The 16653-nt window shown below is 40.1% G+C and overlaps 1 protein-coding gene across 1 annotated transcript in view; it reads left to right on the top strand.

Annotated features, from left to right (window-relative positions):
- megf6 (multiple EGF like domains 6) overlaps positions 1–16653 on the top strand; it is a 57466-nt gene that overhangs the window by 8040 nt on the left and 32773 nt on the right. Inside the window, exons 5-8 of the mRNA XM_053422746.1 lie at positions 10827–10949; positions 14558–14680; positions 15873–15998; positions 16417–16539. Of these exons, the coding sequence (XP_053278721.1) occupies positions 10827–10949; positions 14558–14680; positions 15873–15998; positions 16417–16539 (495 nt within the window). The remainder of the gene's footprint in view (positions 1–10826; positions 10950–14557; positions 14681–15872; positions 15999–16416; positions 16540–16653) is intronic.

Below are 16653 nucleotides of genomic sequence, written 5' to 3' on the forward strand. Positions count from 1 at the left end.
GGGTCACATGTGGTTTCTTTCCACAGGGTTGTTGATATTCAGAGGGAAGGAGGTGAATAAATAGAAACGCTGACTCAGTGCTTCAGATTTAAAACCACCAGGCTTTCTTCCTCCCAGTCGCTTGTGTTATATCTTCATTTCTGTCACTGAAACAGAACAGTGTCCATATCAGAAAGGTGTTCTTGTTATTTAAACTACGTGGGCTCAGCTCGTCAGTTACTCTCTGATGTCTCTATCGGGATTTTACATATTGTGTACTATTCTCTTCTGCTATAACTTCTCCATTGGATTATCTGAGTTCTATTTGAAGACACCAATCATGTGGTTTTTATTTGTCTCAGAAACATTTGCATCTTGGGAAAACTCTGGAATATGATGGCGTTATGTCCTCACTTGGTCTTTTATATTATAGATCTGATTTCCTTAGCCAGAGATTGATCTCTTCTCTTCCACATGTCTTTGGCAGTAATATCATATATCCCTGTGACTTTCTGTTGGATAGAAATAAAGGATTTTACTAGCATGGCTGGTCCTGAGAGCCGGAGAAAGAATTTGTCTTTCAAAATGGAAAGAAACTATATTTTTCTTACAGATTTCTGGAAGTGATTAGGCTCAAAGATGCTGTCGAGTCAAAATTTCAAGGTGTAGTTACAACAAAAATATAGCTGAAGGAAAGTAAATAAATCTAGAGCTAGATTTAATTTGGTAAAAAATGGTGGTGTAAAGCCGAATTCCTTTATGAAAAACGAGGTGTAAAAAAAATCATGTCCTGCTAGCTGCTGTGGTTTTTTCTCAGGGAACAGTGATGTCTTTTACAGGTTTGGAGTGAATCCTCCCCCCTTCTGCTAACTGACATACCATACTCGGAGTTTATCCTCTCCCAGTCTGACCATGCACTTAGGTCCACTTGAATGTCTATTTCCCCTCATATTTCTTTGGCTATGAGAGAAAAAGACAAACTTTTAGGGCTGCTTTATTTCCAGTCTATGTCTTAGTCAACAAACGAGATGAGGACATAATCTCATTTATGCACCGCACTCTCATGGTTTCACTTGATGATACAGGATACTGCACCCTACAATGCAAATGTCCAGTTTACAGATTAAAGGGCTTGAACCATGTAAGTGTGCAGCAGAGTTAACATATGATGGGAACCATGTGGTCGTAATGAAGGCAAGGCTTCTGCTGTTTGTCTTGGTCAAGTTTCAAAGATTTATTCAACCAGAGTTTAGTTGCTAGACACTAAGGTGCTGAGTGTTTGGAGCTGCGTGTGTCATGCCATTCTTTGTTTTCAGTGAGAGTTGCAGAGCAGACCTCGTGATTACCTTTGACAGCTCGCTCTTTGCTTTGGCTACGGCTGCTCTCGTGCTCTTTTGAATCTGAGGTTAGTGAAAAGGTTCACTGAAAACTCGATTTACAGTGTAAGCCTGCAGACCTGAACAGATCCCTTTAAGGTTTTCTATTCTGGCATAATATGAACTTAATCACCAGTCGTCTGTATTTTTATTCCTTGAGTGAAAACATTAAGATAAATGTATTTTGAAGATATTCCTGTATATGATAACTTATGAGTGTGTAAAATCATATGCAGTAATGATCAGCTATTAAAAACTGACCTAGAATAAAAAAAAATTAAAAAGACCCTTAAAACTGAAACAAAAATAATTAAGTTTGTTCAAGTGAAATTTGATAAGTCATACAGTATTAACACAATTTATAACTTTACCAAGTAAAGTCCTTTTTTAAGCGGGTATACAAATTTATTTTGTCAATGTAAAGCTGTTGAAGCTAAATTAATATATCTAAAATGACAAGACCTATGTTATATATTTTGTTGACTTGTTTACTGACAAGTCATCCAAAATGTTTTTCAACAATGTTGAAACGCAGATAGGTTTTATTCATCACATTTATTTGTATTATATCAGCCACAGGGGCTTTGGCTCTCTGGTTTGTTTTGGTCACTCGTAATGGATCAGGATTATTCATTGCCATTTTCCGCGTAACGTGAATACAACTTGATATTTAGATATATATACTAAATTAACTCATAAATTATATTAAGGAAGGTTTTTTATCCACAATGGAGTTGAAAACAATAGCTCCCATAGTCCCAAGGTGATTCACAACATCATCAAAGTAGATATTTTCCTTTGAGACACCCCTAGCATCCAAAGTAGCTTAAAATAATGTGAAAGAGAAAACTGAAAGCAAAGAAAGTTAGTCTACTGTTTCCCCTCACCAGATTTGAATAAGCATCATTCACACTGGAAATTGCATAGATAACTTTATGCTGTTCCTCCGTGAGGATTTAAAGGCCAGGTGGCTGCGATGAATTGCAATAACATATTTTGTCCACATGCAACGTCAACCACAGCTGTTCCACTTACAGGGTTATTTTTTTATGACCGACATGGACGTCTCATGACGAAATAGTGAATCCATCATGCGGTCAGGATGAAAACATCTTAAGTGCAAAAGGACAGGACGTATAAGGATAAAAACAAAGCATCTGAACAGTAGCCATTTTGTGTGACTCTCCCCTTAGAGAAACAACGGATGCTCTCAGTGAGACTAAGATGGCACTATTTGCTTGTCATTTACCCCGTGTAACTCCTCTTCCTGTTTTAATTTCTCAAGTCTGTCATTATGGGTTGGATGTTGGAATTCTGATGCCAAGACAGACTCACTGGCTGCTGGCCTGCTGTCAGGAGGATACAAGCAGCGGTGCTACATGCTAAGCATTGCTATCAGAGGAAGAAGCTCATTAGAGCCCTAATGGCTGCCATATGGCAGGGAAGTTCTCACACACTAAACAAGCAGACCCTGGTCTCCCCAAATGCATTAAGGCACCGTTGTTTACCAGGTTAATGCTGACTGGGTCGGAGCTAATGGTCTGTGTGATTGACCATGTGTTCCCAAGACTCACTGTGAGATTCCTACAGTAGCAGCAGAGTATTCTCGGTTCATCCTCTTTGAACTCCGGCTATAGTGTTAGCATTAGATTTGGTTATATAAGTTTGAGAACAAGAGGTCACTGTTGGGATCCTTTAATGGGTATAGTGGAAGCTTCTTCACTTTACTAAAGATTTCTGATAAAAGAGACATTCATCAACAGTACATTTTGGTTTGAGCTCTTTCTAGTTTTATTGTCATACTTCTGTTGTTTTATAAAAGCTATCATAGCTGAGCTAGCTAACCATATGAACTATCTAACTTTCTAGTCTCCACTTTCGCCCACAATCCAGAAAATAAGCCCAAATATCCTGGTTACGAGCACCACCATCTTGCACACTTTTAGCCAGATCAACAATTATGATCACGTAGCGAGGTCCCGATCCTGTTTTATAGGATTTTAGCTTGGTCCAAGTCCCATCCACTAATATGGAGGAGGTGAGATTTATGATATATGTAGCAGTCAGCCACCAGGGGGTAAATGAGTAACTGTTGGTTACAGCTGTTTAACTAGTGTGTATGGTACATGTTGTTTCTCAGAAACAAGAGAGACTCAGGGTTCACGTAAATGTTTTTTTCATGTTGCAGACATGGATTAATCCTATAAGATAAGATACATTTTCAAAGGCAGTTTTTACAGAACAATCATTATAGACACAAATCCTGCTGAATTCATGTCTGTGAAATCAAACCTATTCTTGTTTTGTTTAGTTGTTTGCTTTTGCTTTGCGATGCCAGGTTGAACACAAGGAATACAAATTCACAGCCATGCTTCATCCTGTCTGTGCAAGACATTTTCTGTCCTATCTGTTGGGGATCTAAACAGGGATGACTTTTCCAGATGTACAGGGACCAAGTTTGACAGAGGCTTTAATGGAGACGTAGGAGAAAAGTTCAAACAGGACATTCAGGTCAGGTTCTCCAGCTATTTTACTCCAGATGAAGAAGATATTGTAATTAACTTTTTAATTTTTAATTTGTTGTTTCAGAATCGCAGATTAGGTGAACTTCATTCATTCTACACCAAAACAAAAAAGAAGAGAAAGATATGTTTACAGTGAGCTGAGGCAACTTCTGAAAATCCTTATAATGTTAGAGAATTATTTCTGTGTTGAGAGGACAAATGGGAAACATGTGAGCTGCTGGAGTGAGGGAGTTGGTAAAAGCGTGCGACCATATGATCGATTATGTGTAGGATAAGTGGTTCCTCACATAGACACTGCAGTGAGAAGAAACACAGAAATGCAGGTAGTTTCTCATAGTGTTAGATCCCCACCTAGGTCACTTAGAATATAATAAAACTGGCCAAATGTGACTCTGCACCATCAAACACAAGCTCTGGGATTCTTTACTCTTTTTTTGTGTACTTGATTGATGACCGGATGACGACTTCCATTCTTCCTACAGGTTGAAAAGCCATGATTGATTGTGTCTCTTTCTGTCCATTTCATTCAGTGCAACATTTTAAAAGCAGTCCCACTTTTGTGTCCTCTCTGTTTCCTACTGAGCTTATTGTTGGAGCTCTCTTTCCGCAGTGTGACAGGTTCCTTCAGCTCCTCGGCTGTCCATAAAGGACCTTTGACCTCAGTCTCATGGAACCTTGTGTTTTCCCTATCAGCACTCAATGGACTTTTGTTTGCTCCGCTATTTATAAGCATAGTGTGATCGGCAGTTACTTACTGTCCCAAGACAAATGCAGTACAAATATATGTAACCGGCGGTACTGGTTTAAATCATAGCTATAGGAATGAGCATGGATGATATGAACTGTACATCCCCAAGAGGAGAAGTCAGGAGATCTGGTGATACCGAATGTCTCTAAAATGTATGTTATGATCTTTCTTACTGTTGCTGAAAAAGTTTAGTCTGGACGAAACTGGTGAACTGCCTGACCGACCGACCCAAAAAGTAACGGTGCCTCTCCCACACTGTTTCACATTCACCTTGACGTGAGTGACAGGGCCCTGATCCGAGAGCAGTGGTTTATTAGATCCAAACCAATCACACGTGACATCGAGCCTTGTGCACAAAACAGTAATTAGGCAGATCACAGAAGCAATGCAGTTGCCGCAATATACAGAGCCTATGAATATTAAATGAACATAATAGGCAAAAGTATGGTTTGCCTCACATTGCATCTTCCAAATTAGAATAATGAAGGTATCGCTGGATGGGAGTGAACCTATCAAATCATCAGGTGTAACATCTCTGCATTGAGTTATTGCAGCTGTGTTTTTACAGCTGACTCTCCTGCAACAATCCGTCTGATGTTCAGCAGAATCGAGGAAAGAACGTTTCCTGTTCCTGACAGTTTTATTTCGTCAAAGTTTCTGGACCTCATGTTGCAATATCAAATGTGTTGTCCACTTTTGGTCATGTGTCATTTTCGGTTAAATGAAAAGCAACGGAAAGATGAATGTTTTTTGTTAAGTCTTTACAATTTTTATGAGGGTGGAAGGCTGCGATAATAGACAAAGACAAGTTAATGTTAGTTCGGTAAGCTGCGTTCCTTTTCTGTGTCGTTTTGTTACAGTAGAAATGTGGGAACAGGGACTTTGAGAATGTAGGAAATTCAAGTCACTTATGCCAGAGATTCAAATTCCACCTAGTGAGGAAGAAACAGTAAATCACTCGAGCGCTGAGTATCACTTACAACCACTGAGGGTCCGAGATCCAAAGCCTCCACGTCCATTGAACAGAGTTGAGAAATACACCGTGCAACTGAGGTCTGCTGATTCAGTTATTGATCTTGACTTCTCTTTGTCTAATATCTTTAACATCAGCGGATTGGACACTTAGTTGGACATTTGTTGATTTATGTAATGTCCTTGTACTTTCATCTTTCTTTTTTTAGAGAGGAAGAGCATTGGTCCTTGGAGAGCCTGGAAAGGGGCAGTACTGTTCTGTAGAGGACAAGTAATGTTAATAACACCTAATGAGATTAACAGGTACTGGATCTTGGTGGCTGATGTCTGAGAACATCAGAGCACTCGAGCAGCTGTCCTCTCTATTGATGGGAAACCATTATCACCCCTATTCATGAACCAATAGGAGACCAACACTTTCCATTCCTGAGCTATCAATGATCTCAGTTAATTCATTTAAAACATATGATAGTTTTCAAGATTGGCATGTAAAACATTATGAGACAATGCAAATAAAGTGGGAGTGGGAGAAAATGGGTCATAAAGTAATGGATAAAGACAATGTCCAATATACCAGGAGGGTTCTGGTATTCCAGAAGATTTAGAAAAGAATGACTCTGCGTTGAGGTTAGGGGTACATGAGGTCCATCGTGTCAGTCCCTCAGTGAAATGAAGATTGATGATGCAGATTTGTAGGTATGAGACTCAAAGGCCACATGAGGGAGTCAGAGCCGGTGCACATGGAGAACATCAAGCAAAAGGCAGCAGGTGTTTGGGTATCAGGGGCTTTGGAGCTAAAGGGGAGAGTCACAGCACGGTATTACATCTTGATAAACTATGTGCTTGCATACCTCAACAATGCTGGTTGACAGCATGTCAGGATTCCATATTATCATCATGTATGGAACATATATAGTTGACGTAACAGAATAATGGGAAACTCCCCCCCCCAAAAAAACTTTAAGGATGAGTGTTTAGTGTGTAGGACACATGCCATGTTTTAAGACATGAACTCCAGAGAATTGGGTCAGCAGGAGGTGCATTCACAAAAACAGGAAAATGTCTGGGAACTGTTTCAGATGATAGGTGGTGCCTTGGAGCCTAGCACTCAGGAGATGCATACATTTTGCGGTTTTGTTTACAGCACATTGACACCGGAAATTTCCAGAATCTTGTTGTCTTTCCTGCTTGACATCTTTGTCTGCATCCATTTCGTGTATGGTTCCTCTTCTTCATCCTGACATATTTGGATTATCTTCAAAACATCCTAAATCCATTTGCTCGCTGGGAAATTTTCAGGCATTTTTCCTGCTGTATTCTCACATTGGCTCACTCAGACATTTTGCGAACAGGAGAAGTTCTGGAAAATGTCTGGATTAACTGATTTGGAAATTAACGTTCTCACATACAGCCCCTCCGGACTTTATTGTATCGCTGAAAGCAGCTATAGAGTGTGTCAAGCTGTTAGAGATAAGAAGAAAAAAACTGACTTGTTTTGTCTATTTAGGCCTTTTTATCTTGGAAGATGAAAGATCCCCTCAAGACATTGGTGAGGTCGATGGAATCGTTTAGGTATAAATGCACGCATGCATGTGTGTATTCATGTGTGAAACTTTTGGGTGGCCCATGTAATACATCTAAATGCACCACAGCTGAACCGAGATCTTAATGCCAACAGGCTCTGGGAGTTAACGTTGCTCAGAAAAGTAAAATAGGACGTTTCCATGAATGAAATCCTCCGGTGCTGCGCAGGTCACAGTTTAATCGGATTACATCTGGGTTCTGAGAGACAGCGAGCGGCCTTGTTTACATGTACATGCGTGTGTTGAGATGTGCTGTGTTACCAAAGCAATTAACCACTCCAGGTCATGGTACTCAGTGAGCATCTGAGAGGTGCTGTTATGCATGTGGAGAAGCTTTAACATTGTGCCCCATCTGGAAGTATTTATGATTACTTTTCTACTCTAGAAAAGTCACAACACAGTCAGAGAAGTAGTCCAAAAACTCAGGATACAAAGCAGAAACCAATGCTGGTAGAAAAAGAAAACAGTTTGAGTGTTGGTGACTTCTGGTGAAGGTTTCTTAAAATAATGTTTTAGCCCTTGCCACCATCTTTGTCAAATATAACGCCCCAAAAAAACAAGTATACACATCTCCTCTAATGTTATTTCTTTGTGTTTAAGTCTTACTTTGCCCTAGTTGACATGCTAACCGAACTTAGAAGAAAGTGGTTAATTAAGCAACAGGAAACAATTGGAAATCGTTCTTCATCCCTTTTTGCCAAGGATCTGAAAATGTCATTGCATGTCCCCAAAAAGTGTGCAGTTACCACGTGGAGTCTTCCAAGCTTTCTCTTCAAAGCAAATCTTTCGAGCTAAACTCATTCAGCAGTGTAAAACCCTGAAGTTCTGCATATTTGACTGATATGGTCTTATAAAATCTACCAGAGTGATGTATTGGATGATGCTGTGCTATAAATCAGTTTCATAATATCTGCTCTTCACCTCCCTTTCACTGATTGCTGACAAACCACAATGGTAATTTGTAATGCATAAATCTCCTTATATTTCCTTGTATTTTCATAGCACAAGCCCTGGAGTATCTAAAATGATTATATCTTATATCCTTTTGATGAAGGTTTGGCACAAGACTTAATACTAACAAGTCAGGTCTTTCCATTCTTTTTTGTTTAGCACGATGTTCAGTTGATGATGGTCTGGTTAGACCGGAGACACAGAGCGTGACCGATAACTTTCAGGCAAGGCCAAACCACAAAATGAGAAATCTGTAAATGGATTTCTGTGTGTACTTTAGGTTTCATTGAGGTAACAGTTTTATTTGAGGTTACAGTTTAGGTTCAGGTCATAATTTAAGTTTGGGCTGAAATAAAAAGAAGTTGATAACAAATATGTCTTTCTTTGAGTAACGTTTGACTTTCTGCCTTTTAAGCATCATGTTATCCAGACGTTCTGAAGTGAGTGTTTCTTCAAATTTGTTTTGTCTGTCTAGTTGGAATTTGACAGTGAACACAAATTACCCTGAGCTGACATGGAGAGCTCATTAGGGCTCTCAGGAGCTGTGGGATCAAAGTGGGGATGTGTAAAGGGGGCAGGGCTATGAGGTTAAGGGCCCGTTTCACCTCCCTATGAGTTAATGAAAAATGCAGAACAGGATTGTTTCTCTGTGTGTAACTGTGTGTGTGTGTGTGTGTGTGTGATGGTTTCTTAGATCCCCTAGTGAAGGAGACTGTGCTGAATGCTGAGCTTCTGCTTTAATAATGGCTTGTAAAAGTCCAAACATCAGGGCAACGCAGACCTGGAGACCACTCTGCCAGTTATTTATTCCCCGCCTCTAGTAAACAAAAAGCATTATGTGGAACGGACACAATCCTAAATTCTCAATTACTCTTATCAAATAAAGCAAAGAAAGAGAAAGAGCAGAAGCTGAACCTGAAGCAAAATAACTGAAACAAAGTGTGATGACCACGATAACTCTGCCTGCCCTTAGAAACCAAGTGTGGGTGTGGCCTGACACAAATAAATATGGCGACCCATCCTTAGTTTCTGAGGTCCTGTAGAATTCTGAAAAAGCCAAACCACCATATTTCTACTAATCACTGCCAAAAGATCTGGAAACAAAGTATAATTTCCCTTTAATTGCCAGTGTAGGTGAGAAACATTTGTCCTGTTACTTTAGCTGCTTTTCTTTATTTGTTCATCCTCTATAAAAAAAATACATCTGTGTCTCTCTATCTTCATGGAAAATATATGTGGGGAATCCATATGGTTGTTATAACTTTAGCAACAATGTTCTAAACTACTGTACTTTACTTCTCGTTTATTAAAATGATCTGAGTAGATAATTAATAATCCCTCTCACACATTCAGTGGGGGACAATTTTGTCCTAATCGACTCAATGCCAGGGTTTGTTACAATTATCAAGCAATATCGCTCACGTATTTGTAGATAATCACATAGTTTGGTTTATCATGGTTTATTCATGTGCACATATATACACAGAGACATTATCAAATGTTTATGAGCAACACTTATTTGTCTGTTTCCTACAGATCAGATAAGAAACCTTTAAAATACATTGTAGACGTGACATGAAAAGTCAAAAAATAGACCGACAGGGGGATTGTAATGCTCTGAATCTGCTCATTTAACATGTTAAAATCGAAACCAGAAATGGTTTTTAGGTTTTTTACTGGAGGGGCCTTTGAGTGCATGTGCATCTATACTTGCTATTCATTATTGGCATTATATTTACCTGTGTATGCTTTAGATTAACATTTGCATTCCTAAACACCAGGGGATTAGAGGAAAAGGACATATTGTGTCAACAAAGCCTAAGCAAATTGTAAAAACTTTAATGAGAGGCTTGGTAATGATCAGATCCACTTCCTTGTTTATTGCACAAGAGGTATGCAGTGGCATTTGATAGACTGTGATTGTAAAGGCAGACCTTGAGTTGTCATGTGCTCTCAATCTACACAAACAAGCTGACAAACTTAACCTGCTGTCTCTTTCTGTCTTTCCAGTTTGGTTTTCCCAAGTTGTACTTCTGAAATTTCCTTTTATTCAAAGACAAACAAACTATAACGGCTCAGTGCTTCCATTAAATATTATACCAGATGGGGACAAAACACTAAATAACTTTCTCCTCTGTTCCCTTCTTCCTTCCTTCCTCCTTCACAGGGGGTGTTTTTTTTTAAATGCAATGCATTTATCTTTCACTGTCTCATTTTTCCAAACGTACAACACTCTATCATCTGCGAAAGGTTCGGCTGTGACTCTGCCCCATGGACTAGAACCACAGGGGCAATAGCAGCAGTTTAATCAATTGAATCAGGTGAAAGTTCCAAGGGAGAAAAAAACATCATTACAAGATTCTGCTGATTCGTTTACTAAAAGATTGGCAACAGACTCACTATCAACTGCCTGCTAGATTAGTAACATCAAAGTATTTCTGTGGCAGAAAGTCAGGAGGGTCAGGATCTACATGGAAAATAAACTGTAAAAGTTTCCTTACTTTTGTTTCTGATGATAATGGAAATGAACTGAACAAAACAGGAAGGAACCCCGCAAAGCGAGAAGAGAAGAACGTTTAGCTGAAAGTGCCAAAAACCTGTCTGTCCGCACAATCGATCCAGCAGCTGTGTTTTGAATATCGTACATTGCGGTATGTAAGTAAAACTGGCCTTTTTTATCCTCTTCCTTCAGATGTTAACGAATGTGAAGTGGATGAAGGCGGCTGTGAGGGTTACTGCTGCAACACTATCGGCAGCTACTACTGCAAGTGTCCCGAAGGCAGCAGACTGGAGCCAGATGGCAAGACCTGTCACGGTAAGACTGACATCTGGATGTCGCTAGTGTCCAGACAGACGGTAGCTCTCTGCCCGGCCGGGGCTTCCTGTACTGTTTTATGAATGGACAAGTATTTTTCAGTCAAAAATGTGAATGAATTTATTTGATGTTAAAGATACCTGTTGTTTTACAAACCAGCACAAATACCTAATGTAATGCATACTATAACATGCCTAGAGGGCGCTCTCTAGTATTTTTTAGCTTTATTCTTGTTTAACCTTGTATAAATATGGACGGCGTGTCTCCACTTCCTTCCACTATCCAGAAATGAATCCCCCAAAAAACTGAAAGAATGCTGCCATGGTGCATATTTGGAGCCAGAGTCTGCACAAAGCGACCGGGGATGGCGTTGTGTTAGCAAGCTCCCATTACTCTCTGCTGTTAATCAGGATGTTAAACATCAGTGTGATAAGAAGTACCTTAAATAACGTGCATCTCCTCACAAACATGGAGAAGGCCGATTTTATGTTCCATTCTTCAGCCAGCCACATGGTGGGAATCTAGACATTTTGGCTTCACTTTTGGAGCGCTATCATGTTGTGTATGTTTATACACAGTCAATGCTCTACCCACACATGCTGGGCAAAGATTGGCTATTACTAGTTGCCTTCATTGGCTGATTGGTTTAGGTAAGAATATCAGACTAATATGCCAACAAAGGCAATATCAATATTTCAAGCTAAAGTGGATGTAATCAAATCCCGATTACCTTTAAAAGTCTTTGCTAATGTTTGATGAGTAAATAATAACCTTTAGTTTATGTACTAAATGTAAAGCACACATATCTTTTGCCTGCAAGAAAATCCCTATTTTTATATATTTCATATTCATACTTGCACAAACCCACCGAAGCAAATTTCTAAACCTTTTTGGCAATAAACCCTGATTCTGATTGATTACCATCTACATTCTAGATATATATGAATGCATATTTCCTCCATGAAAATTTAGGTCACTCAATTTAAACCAAAAAGCCAAGGTTGACCTACTGAGGGCCGACTTAACTGTCTAGACTCCAGGCTGTAAAGAGCTGAACCCCCCCCAACACACAAGCAGCTCAGACCCCATGCTTTCTCATCCCGTCCATCTAATCTGACGTGAGTATGCAGAGTCAGTGTTGAAAACTTAGCACCATTTGTTACTTAAAGATACAGGTGTAAATTCTCGCACCTCACCTTTTAGCCTTTAAAATATTGTCACTCTGTGATAATTTAAGTCTGAGTCGTCACCTCTACAGAAGCCAAACAACAGCTGTGAACTTCCAATTTAACGTTTCTTGTGTGAATAGTGTGTGTGGTCGTATTTATGGGGAAAGACGGTTAAGTGCGGGTTCAGACTGTGGCAGAAAACACCTGTAGGAGAGATCTTTTTAGAAGGTGTTTTAGGAACTTTTAAAACCAGCATCACATCCTGGAAACTGAAGGATGAGTGAGATCACTCGACAGCCACAATGGTGCTTTTTACACACATTTAAACAATTGGTGTCACACCAGCTCCAGTGCCTCAGATCCTCCATTGGTTTTTGCGTAAATTCAGCCCCTGTTGCGTTTCTTTGGAAGACCACCTGTTTGTTTTGTTCCGCCACCAAAGCTGCGCTCCCGTACGTTTCATCTGCTGCTTTGTCTTGTGGGATGCTCGCTCAGCAGCTCCGCTCCGAGCCAGGCGGTGTCACACGATACCATTCAGAGCTCATGGCCCTCGACCTCTGACACCGCCGCCGCCCCTCCTACCCCCGCCGCCACACACACCACTTCACCCTGTGGTAAAAAGCAGCCATTGTGTGTCTCCCACTGAAATCCTTTCACACGAGGAGCCCAATAAGTATATTAACCTTGACAAACCTCCCCTCTGTTGTTTTGTATACCAGGGTGCCTCTACCACAGCTGCCAATGTGTGAATAGTCTATAATGACACGATCTCTCGTGAATGTTTGCTTAACCCGTGTTAATGCTCCGGATCTACTTCAGAATTATTCTTGTCATTAGTGAGTCCTCCTCAAAGTGTTCTACAATTGTACTATCACTTTTTATTGTTTGTGTGCTGCATGTTGTGTGCAGTGCTTTTAAAATCCATGTGTTCCTCCTGCCTGGTTTATCTGCAAAGAAGATTTCATAGTCAGTGTTTTTCATAAAATGAAACTGAATTTGCTTTATTAATCATCATGTGTGTGGTACATTTATAAGTGTGAGTGATTTACTCAACTGGTGTAATTTTTCATTCATTGCATTTCGGCTATTTAAGAGGTCTGTTAAGCTGCCGACACAATCTTTGGACCCAAATTCATAACTTTCCAAAAACAAACCTGAATGTCTGTTTCAGTCTGATAAGGTAATGACCTTAAATCTGATTACACTAATCTATGTGCAGGATAGGAAAATTATTACTTTTATGGTGAAAGGCCTCAGCTTTTCCCTCCCCTCCCTTTAGTTCCTACACAAACAAATTAAAAATTGTCTTGAGATCGTTTTGAAGATGCCTGTTCCCATTGGTCTGCCAGAGACTTTCTAGTTCAGGGAAAGAATACACACACACACACACACACACACACACACACACACACACACACACACATGCTTAAACCATCAGAAAATTATTTCTAGTATTTGCACTTTACGTGGGAAGAGCTTTGACCTTAACGATGGTAGCGCTTCATGCAGAAATAAAGCGAACCACATGTTCTTAAAATAAAAAAAAGAAACTGCATCATTTGGCCCTCTCACGCGGCCTTTCTCTCATCACCTGCGAGAGAAGAAGCTTCCGGAGGACATGTGATGTGTTGTCCAGATGTGTAGTAAAGTCTGATTATCCTTGAATTAGCTGCCCCAGGTAGCGTGTCTCCTCAACTAGCCTCTGTCTCTGCGGGAACATGAGCTTCAGTCTGACACACGCACAGACATACCTCTGCGGAGGAACTCTCCCCTGTGTAAAATAAAATCGATATTATGCAAACTGTACGAGAGAGTGATAAGCCATTCATCATTCTCCCACGATGACACCCAACATGTGCATTATTCCCAAGAGAAGTCTGCAGAGCAAAGGGTCAGTGTTGTGTTTCAGTGGGCTTCTGCAGCAAGTGGGGATTCAAGGGCACTTTGACACCTTGGCTGCCAAAAGACAAAATGGATAGAATATATAGAAACTTTTCAATATAAGGATTTTCTTTTGTCATTCACTATTGAATACTGGGAGGTGATGATAGTGAGGCTTGAACATGGATCTGCACCAAATCTCACACACTCAAGGATAGCAAATGTAATCAATCAGTTACAGCTCTTTAAATCTGTAATACTAAAAATGTGTTTTTCATTTTCTTTTATTTGACGGAATCTTTGATCAGACCGACTGAAAATGGAATACTCTATTTTATTAAGTTGTGACACATTTCTTGTTTATAAATTCCACCTCATTTGAACCAGCTATTGATATAAGCATATTTAGCCCAGATTTAACCAAAACAATGCTCCAATTTTTAGCACAAAAAGGGCAAGACACCTTTTATATGGATTTTTAATTATGCCACATTTATGACAGGCACACTAACAAACCACTTTTTTGACTAAATAAACTGTACATATCTGTTTGTTCAGATGTAAATGAGTGTGAGGAGCTCAATGGAGGATGCCAGCAGATGTGTGTCAACACACCGGGCTCTCACCACTGTGAGTGCAGCGAAGGCTTCCGCATGCACACTGACGGTCGGACCTGCATCCGTAAGTTTATACTCCAATTATATCTCATATATATATTTCCAACATTCCCTCAGTAACATAGAGGAATAAGTTTAGTTTCATTTTGAGATATGTTCTTTGTCGTGTTGAATTCTGTTTCCCTTTACTTTAACCTGAAGCCAACCCTGTCCTAACGCTAATCACTGAGGGGTTGTAGGATGGGGGACAAAATTTGGGAAACACATATTGACTGTGAAACATAATTCGACATAACGTTCATGTTCATGTTCAACATGAAGTCTCTGCTGGTTTCCTTCAACTGTTTATTCAAAATAACCAATAATCAAACCTTTATTATTGTGTATTGTATTGCTTTAGCTAAACACTGCATACAACTCACAAATTGCTATTGGCTATTTGTGAATTTTCACAACTTCCAACTTTGATGGGGAGCATTTGAGATTTGCTAATGACCTGCTCACATCTGGAGTGAACATCTGGTCCCTGTTTGCCCTCAGGAGACTCGACTCACACCTTGTGTGTTTTGTGAGAGAACATACCTAATGAATATCCCCAAATGTGGATTAGCACGATAAAACTCAAATGAGTGGCAGTGCTGAGCATCATTGATTAACCCCAGTTTCAAGTGGGAAATTTCTGATTTATTTCATTAGGATGGATCTAAATATTTAGCACCAGGAAATAAGTAAGTACTGAAGAAAATTGTTATTTGCTGATAATCTGTTTGCCCTTGTTACTTTTTGGTTTAATGTCTTAATACTTGATGTAATAGAGGTAGAGATGGAGGGATAGGAGTGGAATTAAAGGGATAGTTAATTGTGTCTGCAGAAGTCATCAGGGTTTAAAACCAGTCGCTCTCTCCCTTTTTACAGCCCGTCTGTGTCATCATGTCTATGTTTAGAGCACCCACAAGGCACACAGCTGATATTCATATTTGGCACATCATTAACTCACAGGAGAAATGGGATGGAAAGATCATTAGGAAGTAACCAGCAGTACCCACTGGACCCAGCTCGGAAATCATTTGACACATTCCAGTCTTTACCCTGGGGTTTTCAATAATTACACAGCGACAGAGTTGGAGTTGCGAAGCTGTTTTAAGCTTCCAACAATGTCAAATATACTGTATCTGAGTTCAGGTTTTAACAGCTTTATAGCTTGTCTTTATTTACACTTTCTGTGTGTGTGTGTGTGTCTGTGTTTTGCCTTTAAGCTGTGACTTCTTGCTCAGTGTTGAACGGCGGATGTGAGCACAAGTGTGTGGACATGGGGAGCAATCATTACAAGTGTGAGTGTCGGAAGGACTACCAGCTGAAGAGGGATGGGAGACACTGTGAATGTAAGTACTTTTCCCAACAGATGCATGAATATATCAAACAAGAATGGAGCTGCAGGACAGCTGATGACTCTTTAGGGATTTCGGCTGATGTAGATTGGACCACAATACAGAGCATGGCACGCTTGTGGTTACTGAAAGTGTGCAAGGTAGGAAAAGGAACGAATGTAACAAGCAGCTTTGGAAAGAGTCAAGAAAAGGAGTTCAGATTTGTCCTCCTGCAATGGATCTTCAGATCAAATTTCAAAACCCCAGGTCTCACCCATTCACAAACCGTGGAAAATCTGTAAAACGATGCATGTGGCAAATTCAGACCGTCAGTCTGGTGTCAAAAATCTCAGGAGGTAACCAGTAGGGTCACGGTGTCACCTGCTGGGTTGACCTGTCTTTAATCTTAATTGTGTGTTTGTGTTTGTGTCAGTGGTGGACCCCTGTGAGGAGAGGAATGGAGGCTGCGCCCAGCTGTGTCTTTCTGAGGACGGCCGGGTTCACTGCAGCTGCCGACATGGTTTTACACTGGCTGGAGATGCCAAGAATTGTGAAGGTGAGGAATTGCACGCACACACATTCCCATCAGTTTATTTATCATAATTGGTATACATGCACGTACACACACACACACACACACACACACACACACACACACACACACACACAC

The sequence above is a fragment of the Pleuronectes platessa genome, chromosome 5 (genome assembly GCF_947347685.1).
Source record: "Pleuronectes platessa chromosome 5, fPlePla1.1, whole genome shotgun sequence".
In the NCBI taxonomy this organism is placed as follows: domain Eukaryota; kingdom Metazoa; phylum Chordata; class Actinopteri; order Pleuronectiformes; family Pleuronectidae; genus Pleuronectes; species Pleuronectes platessa.